The sequence below is a fragment of the Nematostella vectensis genome, chromosome 13 (assembly GCF_932526225.1).
Source record: "Nematostella vectensis chromosome 13, jaNemVect1.1, whole genome shotgun sequence".
Lineage (NCBI taxonomy): Eukaryota > Metazoa > Cnidaria > Anthozoa > Actiniaria > Edwardsiidae > Nematostella > Nematostella vectensis.
In genome coordinates, this window is record NC_064046.1 from 12891031 (window position 1) to 12912481 (window position 21451).

At 43.0% G+C, this 21451-nt stretch overlaps 2 protein-coding genes across 2 annotated transcripts; one reads left to right on the top strand and one right to left on the bottom strand.

Moving 5' to 3' along the window:
- Positions 1 to 1252: 1252 nt before the first annotated feature.
- LOC5519486 (RING finger protein nhl-1) lies at positions 1253 to 6482 on the top strand. The gene has a single exon (XM_032364345.2). It carries the CDS (start codon positions 2377 to 2379, stop codon positions 4603 to 4605), a length of 2229 nt encoding a protein of 742 aa, XP_032220236.1. The 5' UTR covers positions 1253 to 2376; the 3' UTR covers positions 4606 to 6482.
- LOC5519553 (lysophosphatidylcholine acyltransferase 2) lies at positions 5783 to 21104 on the bottom strand. Its single transcript, XM_001639402.3, has 12 exons — positions 20782 to 21104; positions 19275 to 19417; positions 18119 to 18339; positions 14775 to 14951; positions 11230 to 11288; positions 10933 to 10967; positions 10377 to 10461; positions 9299 to 9477; positions 8170 to 8320; positions 7694 to 7792; positions 6788 to 6914; positions 5783 to 6474 (listed from the first exon to the last, which is right to left on the bottom strand). Exons 1-12 carry the CDS (start codon positions 20899 to 20901, stop codon positions 6389 to 6391), a joined length of 1482 nt encoding a protein of 493 aa, XP_001639452.3. The 5' UTR covers positions 20902 to 21104; the 3' UTR covers positions 5783 to 6388.
- Positions 21105 to 21451: the final 347 nt, after the last annotated feature.

A 21451-nucleotide genomic window follows, 5' to 3' on the forward strand; every position in this document is an offset into this window, starting at 1 on the left:
CCTGGCTGTTGCTTTTATCGTTCTTTATCGTGGTACTATTTTTTTGTCCTTGCTGGTGATGCTTTGTTGGTAATGTTTTGGTAAGTGTTGTTGTTGGTGGTGTCGCAAAAAGTAAGGATGAAAATAATCCTCCCTTTCCCTCCCAAAATTCTATCATACCAATAAGGGAAGGTTCATTTATTATCCCGAGGGGGGCGTGAGGGGCCCTCGAGAAATTTCCGAGGTCTAAAGGGGGGGGGGGGAAGGGGTGTTGTCCCTTCTATATAGTTCAACGAGTCTCTCGGTTTGAGGGCAGTTATTTGGCATGCACAATCCAGGAGTCCAGGATACGTATTAAACCACGTTTTATCTATGGAATGCAAACCCGTATACACCCTATACATTTATGGTTTCTACTATATGCTTATGTTCCATATCAAAGATTATTAGCAAAACGTTTGAATGCTATAAGCGCTCATTCTTCGTCATCAATATCCTCGCGCCTTTACTGTCTTCCTCTTTTATTCTTTCTTGTGCTGCGCTTTTCTCGCAAGGAAAAGAACAAAAAACCTTTTCGCTTCCTCTGCCTCATATATAGCATCAACCTATATCAGGTTGACAACCTGGATGTAGTCGCACCTTTGTGAAATTGAGTGCCTTCGCTTTTTCTGAATTGATGTTTTCAGCGAATTCTTTCCGCTCGACTTTCTGACCAGCTTGCAGCTAATCTCTTGCTCGCGTTCCTTTGACAATGTCCTTGCCGTTTCTTTGGTTTTCTTCTGTCTTCGGTTTACTGGAGGGGGGGGGACACCAAAAATATGGGGGAAGCATAATCCTTAGCCCCCCCCTGGAAAATAAATAAGGGCAGTGTTACCATATATGGGCATACAAGCCATATTTGTCAGTCTTGTCAGTTTGTGTGACATGTATGACAAAGATTTTACTGCCTACTTTGGATATAATTAAAAAAATATGTATATAATCTTGTTTTTTATTGTAAATGCCATATCACAACACTGATTGGGGCAAGAAAGGTAAGAGCATCATCTCTTCAGGTGTGGGGTGGACTCGAGGTGTGCGCCATGAAAGGGCTGATTGTCCTATCTTCAAATACTATCCCCACATCAGAGTTAGCACCGAAATATGATTAAAGGAAAGCTGAAAATGTGTTTTTAAATTGTTATTTCTTAAACATTTCTTTGGTTCACTGCCCTCAATGTGCTATAACTTAGGGGTAAATTTATTTTAACACCCAAAGTAAGTCCTATTGTATTAACAATATAATTTTATTGAAATGTATTATTTTATTTATGTAAGTTACAAGTAAACAACAACATTTATTTATTTTGAAGTCAAATGAGAGGGCTAAAGAATATCCAGACTTGATTGAAATTTATAGAGCATAAACATTTTCAAGATCAACAACACTACAAAAATATTACAAATCTCTAGATTTTATTAAAAATGTTCCATAAAAATAAAATGACATTCAATGAGGGATAAAGGTATTTCAGGGAAATAATAAAACTAAAGCTTATCTAAAGGAAGCACCAAAGTACCAAAATAATTTTCATAGATTTAAGTACATATTTTACACTTACATGACTTACAACACCTATGCTGTACTTTATTGAAATCGACATGGTTAAAATGATGAGATTCAATGAGAGAGATCAAGATATTTTACAGTAAGAATATAAAATTTATCTTAGGGTAGCCGGTCAAGTGTCCAATGTAAAGTAGATTCATCGACAAAGCGATTTGTAGGAAACGATTTCCATCAATTGTTTCAAACTACTTCCACTTCAAAATAGATTAAGCAATCAAGGTAAATACCTCGAGTCCATTCATGAGTGTCCAGAGCACATTTAATTACGTCTTGAAGTAAGCTGTATGAGTCTAAAGCAGTCAGCACTTAACTTAAATATCTTATCTTGAGCCGCGTGTCTCGCACTCGGGTCGCAAAAGTAAACACGAGTAAATACAGCGAAATCAATCCAAGCTGAGATGATTTTCCAAAATATCTTGGTAAAAATTGAGGCTATGGTAAAATATGCAGTTATTAAATCGCGAACGGGGCCTTCAACTGCACAAATAACATGGACCTGAGAGCTGGAATCTCAAATTCAAGATGGCGGCCATGACGCAGTTTTAAATTATGCAAAAGGTTTTGGTAACTAAGCGTTGCCATGACGTAGGACAGTGGCCTAGATACTTCGTGTAAGAAAAAGGCTTAAGTAAGGTCGCAATCAATATACTAAAATAAGAAGTATCGCCTGTGGCGCAAGGATTCTTGGAATTGCATTGTGCAAATCGCGAGACGACAGAAGAAAAAAAAACAGTTTGCATTTTATGACTGGGCTACCACAGGTATCCCAGTAATAACCATTTTACAAAATGGCTTCTGGTTCGTCGATATCCTCCCAGTCTTCAATCGAAAAAGTTCGGGAAGAACTTACTTGCTCGGTATGCCTTGAACAATTTCGAGAGCCGAAGATGCTGCCTTGCTTTCATACTTTCTGCAAAGAATGTTTGGAGAAAACAAAGCAAAGTTTTCGAGGAAACCTCCTATGCCCAACATGCAGAACGAAAACCTCAGTCACTGAGCATGAAATGATTCAAAAATTACCAAATAACTTTATCGTTAACCGAGTACTCGATGCTCTGGGTGCAGAAAACAGTGGGGAGCTGAAATGTGGTAGCTGCAACGAAATTAGAGAGCCAAAATGGCGCTGTTTCGATTGTAAGTTGTTCTTTTGTGGCCTTTGTTATAAAGCACATGGCAAGAAGTTCCCCGATCACCGAATGATTCCCATGGAGCCTGAGGGCGACGTATTCCCTGCGCGAGATCCAAACTTGGGTCCAAACTTGAAATCATTTTGCATCAATCATAAAGAGAAAGAGCTGGATCTTTATTGCAGGGATTGCCAAATATGTGTTTGCACAATCTGTTTTGCGACTGCACACCAAGGACATCATTTACAGAATGTGGAACTTGCAATGGAAGAGGGAAAAGCGAAAATCAAGAAGCAACTTCTCGAATCGCAAAACAGGGCTGAATTGATTGGAGAGGCGAGGGGAGTATTGGAGTATAAACAGGACAAATTTGAGAAACGGTTCCAGGATTGCAAACAACAGATCAATAAAACTTTATCTCAAGTTATAAAGGCAGTCAGCCAGAAAGCCGAAGAGATGATAGAACAGCTCGAAAAAGCCCACAAAACTAGACAGAAAGCTCTTGATTGCCAACAAGAAGATTTAAGGTTACAGGAACTAAAGCTCAATGGTGCACAGACCTTTGCAGAGCAGATAATAGCAAGCTCTTCCGGGGTTGAAGTCCTGTCTAGCCAGAAACAGGTCACAGAAAAGCTCAAAGACCTGAACACTAGTAATGGTTTGGGTTTTATAGACAAAGTAAATGATTTCTTTGAAGTACACTTTGATGTTTCTGATGCATTAGAGTGCATTAGTAATGCCCGAGTTGAGGAAAGTTCAATTTCACCAGGCGAAACACAACTTGCACTGAAGAACACCCCAGTGGAAGGGAAACCAGTAGTGTTGACGATAGCGACTTCATCAGAGGGTTATGTGTGCTTTAATCCTGCAGATCGTGTCATTAAGGTGCAAATCACTAATCCTTCTAATATTGACACTCGACTAGATGCTAAGCCCAAAGAAATAGATTATGAAGCAGTGTTCACCCCAACAGAGCCTGGGTTTTATGATATTGATGTTTACATATGGGATCGAAAAGCATGGGCGTTACCCAAAAAAATATTTGTGTCCAGGAATTACATGGACACGCACCAGGTGCAATTTGGTTTTGGGACGCATGGTACTGGGTGTGGTCAGTTTCAAGGCCCATTGGGGGTAGCTGTTGATGGTGCCAAGTACGCAGTTGCTGACAGTGGAAACGGTCGCATCCAATGCTGTCATCATGACGGGGGATTCTTTGCAGAAGTGGGAGTAGATGACAAACCTGGGGTGGTGTTCTTCCCCCGGGCTTTAGCCTATTCAAGAATTGGTGAGCTAGCTGTTATTGATTCTACAAATTCACAAGTTCATGTATATGGTTGCTTTGGTGAACTAGCTAGATCATTTGGGAAGGTTGGTAGAGAGATTGGTGAATTTTACTACCCTTCTGGGATCTCTGTTGATGAGAAAAACAGGTTTATCATTGCTGACTCAGGAAACAACAGAATCCAAGTTCTAAATAGTGTAGGTGATTTTCTACTAGTATTTGGAAGCAGTGGTCCTGAAAAGCTTAAGTCCCCAGAGAGTGCCATCTTCACAAAGGACCACTTCATTGTTGCTGACACAGGTAATAATGTGTTGAAAGTTTTCTCTGCTGATGGTAGCTACAAAGAAACAATTAAATTACTCAATGGAGAGGAATTCCAGTCACCGTGCCATGTGACCTCCGACCCAAATGGCTTTCTGGTCATCTGTGAAAGAGGAAGTCATAGGCTTAAAGTACTTAGCCCTGATATGAATCTCATCACTGTGCTGGGTATGGCAGGGAGACTGCCTGGCCAGTTGTTCTATCCAGAGTGCTCTGTTGTCACTAGTGACGGAGCAATAGCAGTGGCAGACTATGGCAACAACAGGATTCAAGTGTTTTTCTAGATACTTTTGACCATCTAAAGGTTAAATGAGTTTAAGCTTTGCTGATTTATCAGCATTATTCTTTATAAAGCCATACATAGTGATAGCAAGCTATGGCAACAACAGGATTCAAGTGTTTTTCTAGATACTTTTGACCATCTAAAGGTTTAATGAGTTTAAGCTTTGCTGATTTATCAGCATTATTCTTTATAAAGCCATACATAGTGATAGCAAGCTATGGCAACAACAGGATTCAAGTGTTTTTCTAGATACTTTTGACCATCTAAAGGTTTAATGAGTTTAAGCTTTGCTGATTTATCAGCATTATTCTTTATAAAGCCATACATAGTGATAGCAAGCTATTGCAACACAAGATTCAAGCGTTTACTAGATGCACATGACAATCAAAAGCTTTGTTGATTGTCAGTAGAATTCTAGATAGAGATGCTGATAGTGGTAGCAGACTAAGGCAGCCAATATTGGTATTTATGGCCATAGCTGGATTTTTGTAGTGCGTGTTTGTAGGACAAGTTTTTTCCAATCAGTGTGTTTGCCATGAGAGCACACACTGTTTTCTTCCTTTGTAAAATGTTGAACACCCTGCTGTTCTAACCACTGCCCTGATCAAGAGAAAACTGCAATTTGTGGATAGATAAACTTTTTGAACAATTTCAAGCCAATTTTCAGGGATTAATGTTATATATTAGAATATTACATCAGAATATCATTTAATCAGCTTTTAGATGCAATAGTTCGAATTAACTAGTTTATATTTCGCTTTTTAATATTTAATGCGAAGATGCAAAAAACCCTTTAAAATGACTGTGCAATACTCATATTATTAATGCTGTAAGTTTATTTAGTTGCTTCTGGCAATATTTGTACAGCTTGTATTAAATACAGTTGATAATATAAATTATGCTAACACATCTGTTTTTCTTTTTCTATCACCTTCATTTGGCAATAATCTATATTTTTTCCCTATTCAATCTATTAAAACTGCTTTTGGGCTCTGCAAAATAATACTAGAATTGTATTTAATTCAGTGTGGCAGTGTTTCTTTTTATTAGGGAGAGGGATGGGGTTATTATTTTTTATTGGAGAGGGGGGTATTGAAGGCTTACAGTCTTTGACAAAACGGGAGAGGGGGAGGTCTTGATCTCCTAATTAAAGCCTTGATGAGCCAAAATAGTTCAAATTTGTTACATACTTTTTTTTTATTTAAATACCATACATTACTGTATAATCTTTTGTTACCATCTTTTGGTGGTGACACTTTAAGGGGCTTCTTTACTCCCTTTGCTGCTGCCATATGCTGCCCTGACCACAGTCAAGTTTGACCACACTTCCAATCCCTTCCTTACCTTGCAAACATAGAAATCTTGCATCCCTTGAAAGTTGAGTCAATTAACCTGTGAACCGTAGCTCTTATTCGATGCCTTACTAGTGTGTAGTGTGCCAGGAACTGCATAAATTGACAAAATCCCTGAAGTGACTTTAAAGTACACACCTATTTCAAAAAGGTTGCCCTCAGAGAATCTGTGTATCCTAACCCGCAGTGCTTCATGGGTATCAAGTAAATAAGAAAATAACGCCAATAAAATACAAATCCAGGTTTTAAAAGCTTTAGAATCCTTGTTTATGTTCATATAATCATTCACATAACTTCCAGATACATGGATTCAGCCGTTTATACCCATGAACCACTGCGGGTTACAATACATGGATTCTCAGGTGCAACCTTTTTTGAAAAATGTGTATATAACACTTTGCTATTGTTGCATGCATCAACTGAAGTTCTGGCTCATGATTCCCTCTTGACTTGGAGTGTCATTAGTGTAATCAAAACCACAAACTCTGGATGACAGTTGAAAAATGCTTGCATCTCCTCTGTAAAATAATAAAAAAAATCAATTTTTGCTAAAGATCAGTCCATGTTCTGATCTAGGATACATGAAGGAATGTGGGAAGTGTGAAGAAGGTATAATAGAGGAGCATGGGAAAGACAAGGGGAGAAATTGAGAAAGGAGGTCGGAAAGAATTGCAAGGGCACAGTGGATTGTGGGAATGATGACAAGGGCGTATTGGATTGTGGGAAGGATAAAGGTGGCACATGGAGGATTATGGGAAGAATTTCAAGAGCATATTGGATTGTGGGAAGGTCACATGGTGGATTGTGGGAAGAGGATCATAGGTAGCTCACCATTTCTGCTGCGCACGTTGAACTCGTCTCGGAACATGTCGTCCATGCTTTGCAATAATCCTTGAACAGTTTGCTGGTCCACTAGTGACGACAACACGGAAATAGATTTGCCACATCTCTGCAGCACCTATTGAAACAGCAAGAACAATGCTTGAGTAATACCTATACATATATAACGTATACAGCATTTCGATTTTGTTTTGCAGCGACGTAGCCAGGATTTTTAACAGGAGGGGAACTTCGCGATTTTCAAAGATTCGCGAAAATTAGGATGCGCGAAAATTAAGTGAGTACACAAGAAGGCTTTGGGGAAATATTGGCCGTTTAATAAGCTTTATTGAAACACCTTGTCTATTTAGTCATCTAATGTACATATAGTACGGTAAGGGGTTGAGTTGGACTTGTATTTATAGATTTTTATGAAGCTAAATTTGGCCCACGCACGCACATTTTTATTCCACTTGATTTGATTTTATTGATTTTATTATCCCCAAATCGCGAAAATAAAGTGATCTTGTTTTTACAAAAATAGAAAAATCGCGAAAATAAAGTGTGTGTTTTGATAGACACCGTTTAGATGGGTCTTGTGACCTTTTTGCCTTGCAGTTTTCAAACAATTAGTGAATTACTGCTAAGACCCAGCCCTTTCATTTACTCTGGACACGTCACCAACGATGGCGATGTTTATCCTCGGTGCAGGAGCGAAATTTCTTAAAGAGAGAGCAATACATAGAGCATATGCCTTGTGGATTTAGCAATATATTTTTCTAAGATTTTCGATGTGTCTCTTCTCTATGAAGGGCAAAAAAGGAAGCATGTTTGTTCTAGACACAAAGCGGCGCAGTTGATCTCCGGGGCACAGAAACCCCAGTAAAAGCTGTGTCATCCCATGAATGATAATATTACCGTTAGTGCGTCCTGTGCCATGGTCTTGCTGGAGCCGATATTCGCGAGACACGCTGTTCCGATAAGGTATTGACGAAACGTTACATGACCTTTATTATCCTAGAAAAGACAGAAAGCTACGGTAAGAGGGTGCAAAAGGCGCTTTGTCAAAAGTTTTACATTGGCAACAGACGCGCATCACATAATAAACTTTGTCTTGATATGGCCACGGTAACACGCGTCGCATGGTTAACTTTGTCTTGGTGGTCACGGTAGCGCGCGTCGCATGGTTAACTTTGTCTTGGTGGTCACGGTAGCGCGCGTCGCATGGTTAACATTGTCTTGGTGGCCACGGTAGCGCGCGTCGCATGGTTAACTTGTAATCTTCTGGTTCCCTTGATAATATATATTTCTGATATTATTGAAACAAAGAAGCTGCAGATTTGCTTAAAAATGGAAAAGGTCATCGATGCATAAGTTACGCATGCGTATCATACCGGGTCGAGAGCGGAAAACATCTGCTTGAGAGCGCTACTTATAGGGAGCCTGTAGTGCCGGGCGAAATCGGTCAGCGTTATCAAACCATCTCTGTTGGTGTCGATGGCGACAAACATCCCTAGCCTCGCTTTCATATAATCTAGATTCATTCTGTAGAGACAAAATGGAGAAATATTATTTAGAGCTCAGCATTTTGGAACGTAACATTTAAAGCCGCATTGTCACCAGTTTACTTTCGGAGGTCCGACGGAAACCTCAACCGACAAGAGACAAAAGAATATATTAGAATCCTCTATATTAAACAGGTCATCCGCTCTAAATTATCAGTCGCAACCTCGAAGAAACTTCCAATAGACACAGTTATTTTACAATTTTGAAATATTTTTCACGTTTTCCGTTAAAAATCATCGGATATTGTTACGTAATCGATCGGGAGTAAAATGGTGACAATGCGGCTTTAAGGGATCCCAGTGCGTACAGTGAGGAGACGAGGGAGCATCGGAAGAGACGTCTCTTCCCCTTCCCCCTCTCCCTGGGGTCTCAAGGATATGGGGGGGGGATGTCGTGCATAATAGCCAAGAGGATAAGGTGATAACTGGCATCGCCGTGGATAGTCGCCGGGGGAAAAAATAATGAGTCGGATTGGCAGTCCGACGAAAACCATGCCGATGTGGTATTTATAAGCGAAATAAAGGGCACGCTTGGATATCGGTACCCAGACTTTTAATTATAGTCTAATAGAGTAGTTTCCGTCTCTCGGGATTGGCTCGTCGCACGTTCGGGTGTTTGGCGATACGAGCCTTTGGCACCAAAAAAATCAACCAAAACAAAAGCTTAAGATCATCAGGCGCATACACAGGATTGGCTGAGGGGGGTGCGCAGTCAGGATTGGCTGAGGGGGTTGCGCAGTCATAGATATCATATGGAAAAAGCATAGTATTTATAGAGTCCATAATAAAAAAATTACCCCCTTTTTGGCCGCGCACCCTTCGCACCTCCCTGTGTATGTGCCTTATCACACGATGAGAGGAAATGAGTATAACTAAAGAACCAGAGCCCAATTACGGAGCCTGCGGATTAGCACCAGTTTTAAGAAAGAGAAAGGGATGATTTTAATCTATTTCTTACCCAAGTTTAGAAGAAACCTTTTGGAATTCAACTACTGCGGCGTCGTCTGGGAGACCGAGGTTCGAGCCCTCTTTCATCAACAATACATCCTCAAATGAGTGTCCAGTAGTCGAGATACCAAGGGCTTTCGCCATGCTGTTTTGGACGTTTTCAGCGAAAAGTTTTGGATTTTCCATTTCCTTCAAATGACAGAAAAGAGCGACTCAGATCATTGCAAGAACTGACTTATGTCAAGCTTAAAAGGGCGGATCTAAAAATCTAATTCCAAATGCTTAAGACATTTTTCGACATAATAGCTTTTTAAGATTTATTAGGATACGACATAGGATATTGGAGCACGGTATTTTCGCCCATGAAGGCGTAACGGATTGACTGCCACGGAATGATAATGCACTAAAGGTAGGGAATGGGCATCACCCTAGACCATGTCCCGTCTTTTGGTTGGCTATTAAAGTGTGGGGGAAGTAGGGAGGGCACAAAATGGGTACAGCTAAGTGGGAAAGATGGTGCATCATAGGAGACAGGGCGGGTGGGGAGGGGCAAAAGAGTGGGCACAGCTTAGCGGGAAGGATGATGCATCATAGGAGACAGGGGGGTGGGGAGGGGCAAAAGAGGGGCACAGCTAAGTGGGAAGGATGATGCATTATAGGAGTCGGGGGGTAGGGAGGGGCAAAAGAAGGGGCACAGCTTAGCGGGAAGGATGATGCATCATAGGAGTCAGGGGGGGTAGGGAGGGGCAAAAGAAGGGGCACAGCTTAGCGGGAAGGATGATGCATCATAGGAGTCGGGGGGGGGGGTAGGGAGGGGCAAAAGAGAGCGGGAAGGATGATGCATCATAGGATGCAGGGGGGTAGGGAGGGGCAAAAGAGGGGACACAGCTTGCGGGAAGGATGATGCATCATAGGAGTCGGGGGAAGAAGGGGTTCAAGAGGGGGCACACTTGGGTGGGGATGATGGTGCATTATACAAGGCAAGGGGGGGTAGGGAGAGGCACATGAGGGGGTCCACTTAAGTGGGGAAGATGGTGCATCATGTTGGGGAAGGGGGGTATCCAAGAGGAATATTGGGGGGAGCCTACCTCATTGTTCGGTTGCCAGACGGGAAGGAACTCGACTTCTGCGGGATGGTGAAGTTGACACATGATGAACATTAAAAGCTGAAATCTGAAAACAAGACGACAAACACAAGGCTATGACTGTGTTGGCAAAGGTTGTATATTCTGATGGTAAGGTGTAACATTTTTATTTTTTTATTGATTTTATATCAATACGCCATGGTGTACCTTAATTGACTACACAAATACAAGAATAAAATAAGAGTTTGGGAAGGGTAGCCAGGATTTGCTGAGGAAGGGTTGGAGGTACTCAGTTGGTGAGGCAGTTAGATGCCATGGGCTCAGGAGCTTAACCATGCAGGTATGGGCGTGGTCGTGTATATTGTTGTGGTCATGCTTATATGTGTGTTAAAAAAGCGATGATGATAAAGCATTTACCATCCTCATTTTTTAACCTTTGTAAATAATATGATCTTGACAGCAGCGACAGCGATGATCGTAAATAATTAATAATACAAAAATGATTGTGAAAATAGTTATGTTGATGATGACAAATGATATTGAAACGTAACTCTCTTACCCTGAAGGTCCATCATTGACCCATGTGTAGACATCCTGAAAATAAAAAAAAATAAAGTGGAACCTTGATGACAAGCACACCATCAGGTTTTATTAAGCTGTCCTTATTAACTGGGCTAATAAGGACATGGAGGTATGGAGCTATCTTTATTTGGGAATTTGAAAACTGTTTAATAACAATTAATTTTAACCAGGAGGGAGGGAAAGACTCTATTTTAGCATTTTAAGCGTTTTAAGATTTACTGTAATTCACTTATAGGTTAAGAGGTTTTTGTTAAAAATCGTGATTTGCTTTTACCGGAGTTCCAGGGTACTTGAATAGTATCGGTTGAACTGGGCATCCAGGGATAAAAGCTCCTGTATACAAAAAAACAAAATTAAAAACTATAAGACAACAGTAATAGTCAACACATTTGGTGACCAACAAGACTTTAAACACCATTAAGATAAAAAGACAATAAAAAACAACGACAGCATATTCTTATTGTAATGGCATTGCTAACCGAGAGAGCTGGACCCTGGGATATGAGAGGGTTGGACCCTGGGATATGAGAGGGCTGGACCCTGGGGTATGAGAGGGTTGGACCCTGGGGTATGAGAGGGTTGGACCCTGGGGTATGAGAGGGTTGGACCCTGGGGTATGAGAGGGTTGGACCCTGGGGTATGAGAGGGCTGGACCCTGGGGTATGAGAGGGCTGGACCCTGGGGTATGAGAGGGCTGGACCCTGGGGTATGAGAGGGTTGGACCCTGGGGTATGAGAGGGTTGGACCCTGGGATATGAGAGGGCTGGACCCTGGGGTATGAGAGAGTTGGACCCTGGGGTATGAGAGAGTTGTACCCTGGCGTATGAGAGGGTTGGACCCTGGTGTATGAGAGGGTTGGACCCTGGTGTATGAGAGGGCTGGACCCTGGGGTATGAGAGGGCTGGACCCTGGGGTATGAGAGAGTTGGACCCTGGGGTATGAGAGAGTTGGACCCTGGCGTGTGAGAGGGTTGGACCCTGGTGTATGAGAGGGTTGGACCCTGGTGTATGAGAGGGCTGGACCCTGGGGTATGAGAGGGCTAGACTCTGGGGTATGAGAGGGCTGGACCCCGGGGTATGAGGGTTGGACCCTGGGGTATGAGAGGGCTGGACCCTGGGGTATGAGAGGGTTGGACCCTGGGGTATGAGAGGGTTGGACCCTGGGGTATGAGAGGGTTGGACCCTGGGGTATGAGAGGGTTGGACCCTGGGGTATGAGAGGGCTGGACCCTGGGGTATGAGAGGGTTGGACCCTGGGGTATGAGAGGATTGGACCCTGGGGTATGAGAGGGTTGGACCCTGGGGTATGAGAGGGTTGGACCCTGGGGTATGAGAGGGTTGGACCCTGGGGTATGAGAGGGCTGGACCCCGGGGTATGAGAGGGCTGGACCCCGGGGTATGAGAGGGCTGGACCGCGTGGTATGAGAGGGCTGTACCCTGGGGTATGAGAGGGTAGGACCCTGGGGTATGAGAGGGTTGGAACCTGGGATATGAGAGGGCTGGACCCTGGGGTATGAGAGAGTTGGACCCTGGGGTATGAGAGAGTTGGACCCTGGCGTATGAGAGGGTTGGATCCTGGTGTATGAGAGGGTTGGACCCTGGTGTATGAGAGGGCTGGACCCTGGGGTATGAGAGGGCTGGACTCTGGGGCATGAGAGGGCTGGACCCCGGGGTATGAGGGTTGGACCCTGGGGTATGAGAGGGCTGGACCCTGGGGTATGAGAGGGCTGGACCCTGGAGTAGGAGAGGGTTGGACCCTGGGGTACGAGAGGGCTGGACCCTGGGGTATGAGAGGGTTGGACCCTGGGGTATGAGAGGGTTGGACCCTGGGGTATGAGAGGGCTGGACCCTGGGGTATGAGAGGGCTGGACCCCGGGGTATGAGAGGGCTGTACCCTGGGGTATGAGAGGGTTGGACCCTGGGAAATGAGAGGGTTGGACCCTGGGATATGAGAGGGCTGGACCCTGGGGTATGAGAGAGTTGGACCCTGGGGTATGAGAGAGTTGTACCCTGGCGTATGAAAGGGTTGGACCCTGGTGTATGAGAGGGTTGGACCCTGGTGTATGAGAGGGCTGGACCCTGGGGTATGAGAGGGCTGGACCCTGGGGTATGAGAGAGTTGGACCCTGGGGTATGAGAGAGTTGGACCCTGGCGTATGAGAGGGTTGGACCCTGGTGTATGAGAGGGTTGGACCCTGGTGTATGAGAGGGCTGGACCCTGGGGTATGAGAGGGCTAGACTCTGGGGTATGAGAGGGCTGGACCCCGGGGTATGAGGGTTGGACCCTGGGGTATGAGAGGGCTGGACCCTGGGGTATGAGAGGGTTGGACCCTGGGGTATGAGAGGGTTGGACCCTGGGGTATGAGAGGGTTGGACCCTGGGGTATGAGAGGGTTGGACCCTGGGGTATGAGAGGGCTGGACCCTGGGGTATGAGAGGGTTGGACCCTGGGGTATGAGAGGATTGGACCCTGGGGTATGAGAGGGTTGGACCCTGGGGTATGAGAGGGTTGGACCCTGGGGTATGAGAGGGTTGGACCCCGGGGTATGAGAGGGCTGGACCCCGGGGTATGAGAGGGCTGGACCCCGGGGTATGAGAGGGCTGGACCCCGGGGTATGAGAGGGCTGGACCCCGGGGTATGAGAGGGCTGTACCCTGGGGTATGAGAGGGTAGGACCCTGAGGTATGACAGGGTTGGAACCTGGGATATGAGAGGGCTGGACCCTGGGGTATGAGAGAGTTGGACCCTGGGGTATGAGAGAGTTGGACCCTGGCGTATGAGAGGGTTGGACCCTGGTGTATGAGAGGGTTGGACCCTGGTGTATGAGAGGGCTGGACCCTGGGGTATGAGAGGGCTGGACTCTGGGGCATGAGAGGGCTGGACCCCGGGGTATGAGGGTTGGACCCTGGGGTATGAGAGGGCTGGACCCTGGGGTATGAGAGGGCTGGACCCTGGAGTAGGAGAGGGTTGGACCCTGGGGTACGAGAGGGCTGGACCCTGGGGTATGAGAAGGTTGGACCCTGGGGTATGAGAGGGCTGGACCCTGGTGTATGAGAGGGTTGGACCCTGGGGTATGAAAGAGTTGGACCCTGGTGTATGAGAGGGTTGGACCCTGGGGTATGAGAGGGCTGGACCCTGGGGTATGAGAGAGTTGGACCCTGGTGTATAAGAGGGTTGGACCCTGGGGTATGAGAGAGTTGGACCCTGGTGTATGAGAGGGTTGGACCCTGGGGTATGAGAGAGTTGGACCCTGGTGTATGAGAGGGTTGGACCCTGGGGTATGAGAGGGCTGGACCCTGGGGTATGAGAGAGTTGGACCCTGGTGTATAAGAGGGTTGGACCCTGGGGTATGAGAGAGTTGGACCCTGGTGTATGAGAGGGTTGGACCCTGGGGTATGAGAGAGTTGGACCCTGGTGTATGAGAGGGTTGGACCCTGGGGTATGAGAGGGGTGGACCCTGGGGTATGAGAGGGTTGGACCCCGGGGTATGAGAGGGTTGGACCCTGGGGTAGGAGAGGGCCGGACCCTGGGGTATGAGAGGGCTGGACCCTGGGGTATGAGAGGGCTGTCTTTTGTTGGCGCAATTCGGTTCGAGTTCGGCTATGCACATGAAATTCCTGTGTGATATCAGTGCTACAAAATTGTTATTTATCAACTAGCCCCATCATAGAATAGTGACAAACCTGCTTCGAATGTGATGGATGCTTTTTGTCGAATCAAGTCCACTCATGTGCTTATTAGATTAGTTTAAAGGCTGTAAGCGCTTTTCTGTTAATACAAGTCCCTTCCGGACACTTGTGTTTGAGTGAGACTAGATACTAACCTGCCTTGAAGGTAATTAGCGCTTTTCTGTTGGTACAAGTCCCTTCCGGACACACACCAAGGTGAGGCCACTGTCCGCGGGTGACCACCGTCCGGTACTTGACCTCCTCGACAGATTGTAGTCGTGACTTGGCCGAATCTCTGCTCACACCAATAGACTCCGAAGCCATGAACAATGCTTTTAGATATCACTTATTAGTAGAGATCACAATAAGCGAACAATAAGCTTCTTATCTACAAATTAAAGCCGCATAAGTCATTTCCTCATTTTGACGAAATACGACAACGCATTTTCTACTGGCTCAAGACACCAGAGTGAAGTTAGTTCCTTATTCGCAGTTCCTTTTTCGTCTGTTTCCTTATTCGCTCAGTTCCCTTTTCAAATCCGGGGGGGGTACTTACATGATACCTTTTAATTCGAGTTGAAACAGTATTTAGGCATAACAGTTTATTCAGAACAAGTCCAACAGCATTTTCGTCGGGTAAATTTCGATGCTTTAACGTGCTCGCTGCTAAGAGGAGCTGTGAACATGAGACTCTATCTGCTACAAAAGGTCAAATTACGAAATGCGTGCAATCGCTTTCACAAATGAATCTAGCAAAAGAGAGGAAATCTACCTCTCATCTAATAAATGTATTTGTATCTTGGGCTTTATTTCCAAACGCATTAATATATTTAGAGGGGAAATATTCACGCTTTACTTGACTACGTACGTATGTCGTGTGAATTTGACCTTGCTAACAAAACCACAATTTGACAGATAGTGTTGTTGTCAATTAACACCTTGGCTACTAGATATGGCTCTGACAAAACAAATAGATTAGTGCAGTGACACGAATAGGGGACTGCTCCTTATTCAAGTTAGTTTTCGCGAATAAGGAAATGGAATCTCCCAACGTCCGATTTCGTTTTACGACTTTATCCGAATAAGGAATAGACTATGAAGAGGGTTGTCAGTGTTTGCTCATCATTTCTCAATAAAGGAAATGGAATTTCATAACGCCTGATTTCGCTTAAACGACGCCTTTCGAAAGAGTTCTCGAAAAAGGAAATGGTATTTCATAACTCCCGATCTCGTTTTAACTTACCTATGCCGAATAAGGAATAAACTCAAAAAGAAGATTGTCAGTGTTTTTTCAACATCTCTTGAAAAAGGAAATGGCATTACATAACGCCTGATTTCGTTTTTACTACTTTTTTTACCGAAAAAGGAATGGAGTAAAAAGAAGATTGTTAGCGTGTTTTTTTTTTTTTTCAACATCGGCTTGTTTGGGTTTCCTTATTCGAGAAATGTTTAGAAAACACAAACGACCCTCTTTTTAGTCTATTCCTTATTCGGATAAGTAGTTAAAACGAAATCAGGCGTTATGAAATACCATCTCCTTTTTCGAGAAATGTTAAGAAAATATTAAAGAACCCTCTCTTTAGTCTATTGCTTAAGCGGATAAGTAGGTAAAACGAAATCAGGCGTTATGAAATACCATTTCCTTATTCTAGAAATGTTTAGAAAATATAAAAAACCCTCTTTTTAGTCTATTCCTTATTCGGATAAGTAGTTAAAACGAGATAGGGAGTTATGAAATACCATTTCCTTTTTCGAGAACTCTTTCGAAAGGAGTCGTTAAAGCGAAATCGGGCGTTATGAAATTTCATGTCCTTTATTGAGAAATGATGAGCAAACACTGACAACCCTCTTCATAGTCTATTCCTTATTCGGATAAAGTCGTAAAACGAAATCGGACGTTGGGAGATTCCATTTCCTTATTCGCGAAAACTAACTTGAATAAGGAGCAGTCCCCTATTCGTGTCACTGCACTAATCTATTTGTTTTGTCAGAGCCATATCTAGTAGCCAAGGTGTTAATTGACAACAACACTATCTGTCAAATTGTGGTTTTGTTAGCAAGGTCAAATTCACACGACATACGTACGTAGTCAAGTAAAGCGTGAATATTTCCCCTCTAAATATATTAATGCGTTTGGAAATAAAGCCCAAGATACAAATACATTTATTAGATGAGAGGTAGATTTCCTCTCTTTTGCTAGATTCATTTGTGAAAGCGATTGCACGCATTTCGTAATTTGACCTTTTGTAGCAGATAGAGTCTCATGTTCACAGCTCCTCTTAGCAGCGAGCACGTTAAAGCATCGAAATTTACCCGACGAAAATGCTGTTGGACTTGTTCTGAATAAACTGTTATGCCTAAATACTGTTTCAACTCGAATTAAAAGGTATCATGTAAGTACCCCCCCGGATTTGAAAAGGGAACTGAGCGAATAAGGAAACAGACGAAAAAGGAACTGCGAATAAGGAACTAACTTCACTCTGGTGCTCAAGACTAGTAGAAGAAAGGGGCCGATATAAAAATTTATTAACCATGTGTAATAAACATCACGTTGTCCTAGGTCCAAATGGGTTACACAAGCATATAAACAGCACAACACACGAGTGAGAATTGAAGACGCAAAAACAACGAGCTTGCTTTTAAGAAGCTCTTGCGTTCAAGAGTCGAACATTATTCGCCGACTTGCAAGAAGAAATCACTGCTTTCCAGACAGCAACGCAAAAATGAAATCTTTCAAGGAAAATAAGCCCTTGGTCCGGCTGACGAAGTGCTGAATAACATGCTTTTTTATTTTGTTATTTTGCCGCTAAAAGCCGGGGTGCGCACGAGTTTGCCACCCAAAAAGTCACGTGATTTACAATAACAATACAATAATTTTTTTTTCCGTCGATGACGTAAGGAGTGGTCACCCAGTCTCCTGAGCTCGGGGAGGCTCATGGTACAAACGCTCGACAACACTACTAAAACACATTACACATTACACATAACATAATAATTCTAATTATGGGTGAAAAAAAGGGGGGATTTACATACAGTTGCTACATTGGCAGCCATGTGGAATGATGTGGGGTAGGTTCTTGCGGAAGTCAGAGACGGATGTAGCAGTTTTAGCAGAGTGGGGTAGTTGGTTCCAAAAATGTGATATTAGGTAGTAAAGGGTTATGCATGTACAACGATTGATAGGATGGCTGCGTAAGATTATGAACAGAAAAGCGCCAATCGTACTGAGAAGACCGGGTTACAAAGAAGTTGGGATATACGTAGCCTGTTGCATCTTATATGATTTAAAAAATAATAAAAGAGCCTGAACTTGCCGCCTATGCTCAAGAGTACGCATATTGGATATAGATAAGCAGTTTTCATATGATGACGATCTACCTAGGTTAAAAAGTGTCCTTAAATTATAATAGTTAGACTTCTCTAGCCTGTCCTTCTGTGTCTTCGTGTGTCGTTCGCTCGTGTGTCTTAATAAGAACAAATTTCCCGCGCTTTCACATACCTCCCAAGAAGGGGTTTCTAAAGTTTTCAGCCTTGGAAAGACCGCTGGGCACTTCATCGAGGACACTCGCTAGTAGCACGTCCAGGAAGGAGGAGTGCGGTGCGTACACACAGATAGGGGCTTCCTGTGGTGACGCCAATTTGCCTTTCACGCGTACGTAATGGAAACCCATCACGAAGAAAAGCGACCGTACGAGAAAACGCAGCAAGCCTTTGAGTTTCCTGTGGAATGAAGGGTACTATTGACATGTCAAGGATCACGTGACACAAGTTTTTTACGGATTAGATTATGCTAATGATGATGATGATGACAAAATGATTAATAATTATGCAGTGCCGTAAAAGGCCTCAAAATACTAGGTGAGGGTGCAATATAGAAACGAAGAAAACTAGGGTGGGGGGCATGCCCGTTCTGGTCATTACCTAATGATTTGCGAAAAAAAATGTGAGGAAGGGGGGTGTTGTTTGTGGGCCATAGGGGTTATTACGCTGTTATGTTGTAGTAGCGATGGCAGGCCCGTACCCAGGGGGGTGCACCAGCCCCCCCCCCCCCCCCCACAACGGCCGAAGGTCCACATTCGCTTCTCAATAGACGTGCTATTTGTAGGCAAAACTATAAAGCATAAGCTAGATCACTCTGGTATGTAGCCAAATACGACAATAAACATCCCGTGGCAATACGAAAATCCTTTTTTTTGTTTTGTTCTTTCGGGGGTGTTCACATTTTTACCAAAGAACTCCCCTCCCCCCGGGAAAAAATAGGTCCACTTTTTTGGATTTTGTACCCCCCCAACCCCCCAAGAGAAATCCTGGGTACGGGCCTGGATGGTTCATGTTTAAGCAAAAAATATAATGATGGGTGATGAAAACATCATGAAACACACTGCCACCGAAACACACCCTACCCTATAATATGTTGATTATGAGTGGAACGACAAAGATTATAAATGATGGTGATAAAGATAATGAGGAAAATAATGATGGTGATGGTTATAAATTTAAAGCTTGATTGAAGAAGGAAGTGAAATGGAAGTGAGAAGAGGCATCAGAATCAAATTTGGAGTAATAGATCAACATTTAAAAGAACACTCGGACAACGTAAAATTGTCTGGCACTTACACATACCATCGTTACGACGACAGACACTATAAACATACCGTCTCCATGGTGACAGCGGGATACGGACGTCACTGGGGTCGCGTCCGAAGATGATGACATTCGACACGAAGATGATGAGGGTGAACACGACTAAGGCGGCACAGAGACGAATTGGGAAGATGAATACAAAACATAAAGCGACCTGTAGAAGAGAGAACGAAAGCGGGTAAAGGCAAAAATAAAGCGACCTGGAGAAGAGAAGAGAGAACGAAAACGGGTAAAGGCAAGGGTATTACTAAAACCTGGTAAACCGATTCTCACTTCTGTTAAGCTTATGTTTGACCGATTCTCTGTTGCGCTTGTGTTTTACTGATTTTCACTTCTGTTGCGCTTATGTTTGATCGATTCTCTGTTGCGTTTGTATTTAACCGATTCTCACTTGTGTTGCGCTTGTGTTTGACCGATTCTCGCTTGTGTTGCGCTTTTGTTTGGCCAATTCTTAATTTGTGTACAATTTGTCTCGATGGCGTCGTAGTAGGAACCAGCTTTTGTGGCTAAAGGGGGAGGGGAAGGTGCGTAAAGTCCTCAGGGCTGTATCATCATTATTTAGTAGTAAAAGCTTTTTACAGAGAAAAGGCGTTTTAGGAGACAACATGTATTTAGTTATATTTTGACGAAAACGTGTGTTTAAAACATGAAATAGCAGCAGCTGTAATAACAACTGCACACGACATGTCTTAGGCGATTGAAGCGTATCGGTAACTAATACCTTCTGAATCACATTGAAAGAAGCCCCGGATTTTATTGACGTAGCTTGTAGCACTGGGACATATTATTATTATGTTTATCCGGTCTGAAATGATGTGCAGAAGTGTGCAGAATGAAATGTAACGACCGTTCTAATATTTGATATTTGGACAAATTATACAAATTAAAATCTCCTAGGATTCGTGGTTGATCTGCATATGTATACGAAACCTGCTGGAAATATTCACCGCAATTTGCAAACATAAAAGCTGAGTAGCTACTAGTATCTACAAAAACATGATGAATTCATCTTTCGTACAATGTACAATTTTGTTTCGTTAACTTAATTACTAATTTAGCTTAACCTATTGCTTGCGAGTATAGAACAAAGTATATTTTTTAAATTAAAATGCGCGAAAAAATCCATAGACCCAGGACTTTAGGATTAGGAATATGTTAGAACTTGTTGAATATATAATGACTTAGGAGAATTGAAATTCGCATGTTTAGGCTGAGTATAATGTAGCGTAAATTTCCCGGGGAAATCAGAGGGTTGTGAAAGACCGTATTCTTTTTTAAGGAATTGGGCAAGTTTTTGACTATAGAATTTTAAAATCGCGTGTTATTGTTATTATAATTTTTGTAACTAAATCCTTGTAATTCCATGTAATACATGCAATGTTTATAATAATTTCCCTGTACGGTTGTAATATATCGCTCATAAGTTGCTTTAATTTGAGCTACGCAAACCAGAACTCTCAAATAATAATGACATGTCAGCCATAATTGTAAAATAGACAAAGACACAAATCATTTTACCTCGATTTTCTTGATCCAAGACAAATGTAAGCGATGACGAAACGGGTTTTTTATCTCCGGTTCTTGAAGTTTCACTCTCTCATAGAATTCCCTGATTTCGCTTTGGACGAAAGAATTCATGCTGTAAAATGGTTTATCGCCGTCTTGAAGATTTATTTTGCGTAGCTTTCATCCTGTAAACCGGATATGGACACCCAGGAAACGGCGATGCCAACATTGCAACATTGAACTTTGTTTTGATCGAGCGTATTAAGAGGGGCCTTGGACGAGAGAGACTGCTGTGCGGTACACACAAACAGTTTTTCAACTAAACGTCTTTTAAATACCTGGGGAAAATGCCCTTTTGAAGTCTATTTTCTATTTTGTTTGGAAAAACAGTTGTAGTGTAGGGCTACAAAGTCATATAATAAATTGTATTTTTTTTAAATAAATTATATTTTTTTTAAAAACCCATTGAAGAAAATAAAAGTTATTTATTAAAAGATTATTTTATAAACCAATATCCTAAACATTTTATTTAGAGCAAATAAAAAAACTCTCTCTTGGTGTGGATTTTTTTTTGCCGGGCAATAAAGAGGCCTTACGTGGTAGTGCATTGATTTATTTGTCCCTTTTACCGAAATGCCCCTTTTAGCTCCCAGTATCCAGTTAGCGTCCCCTGGAGCCAGAA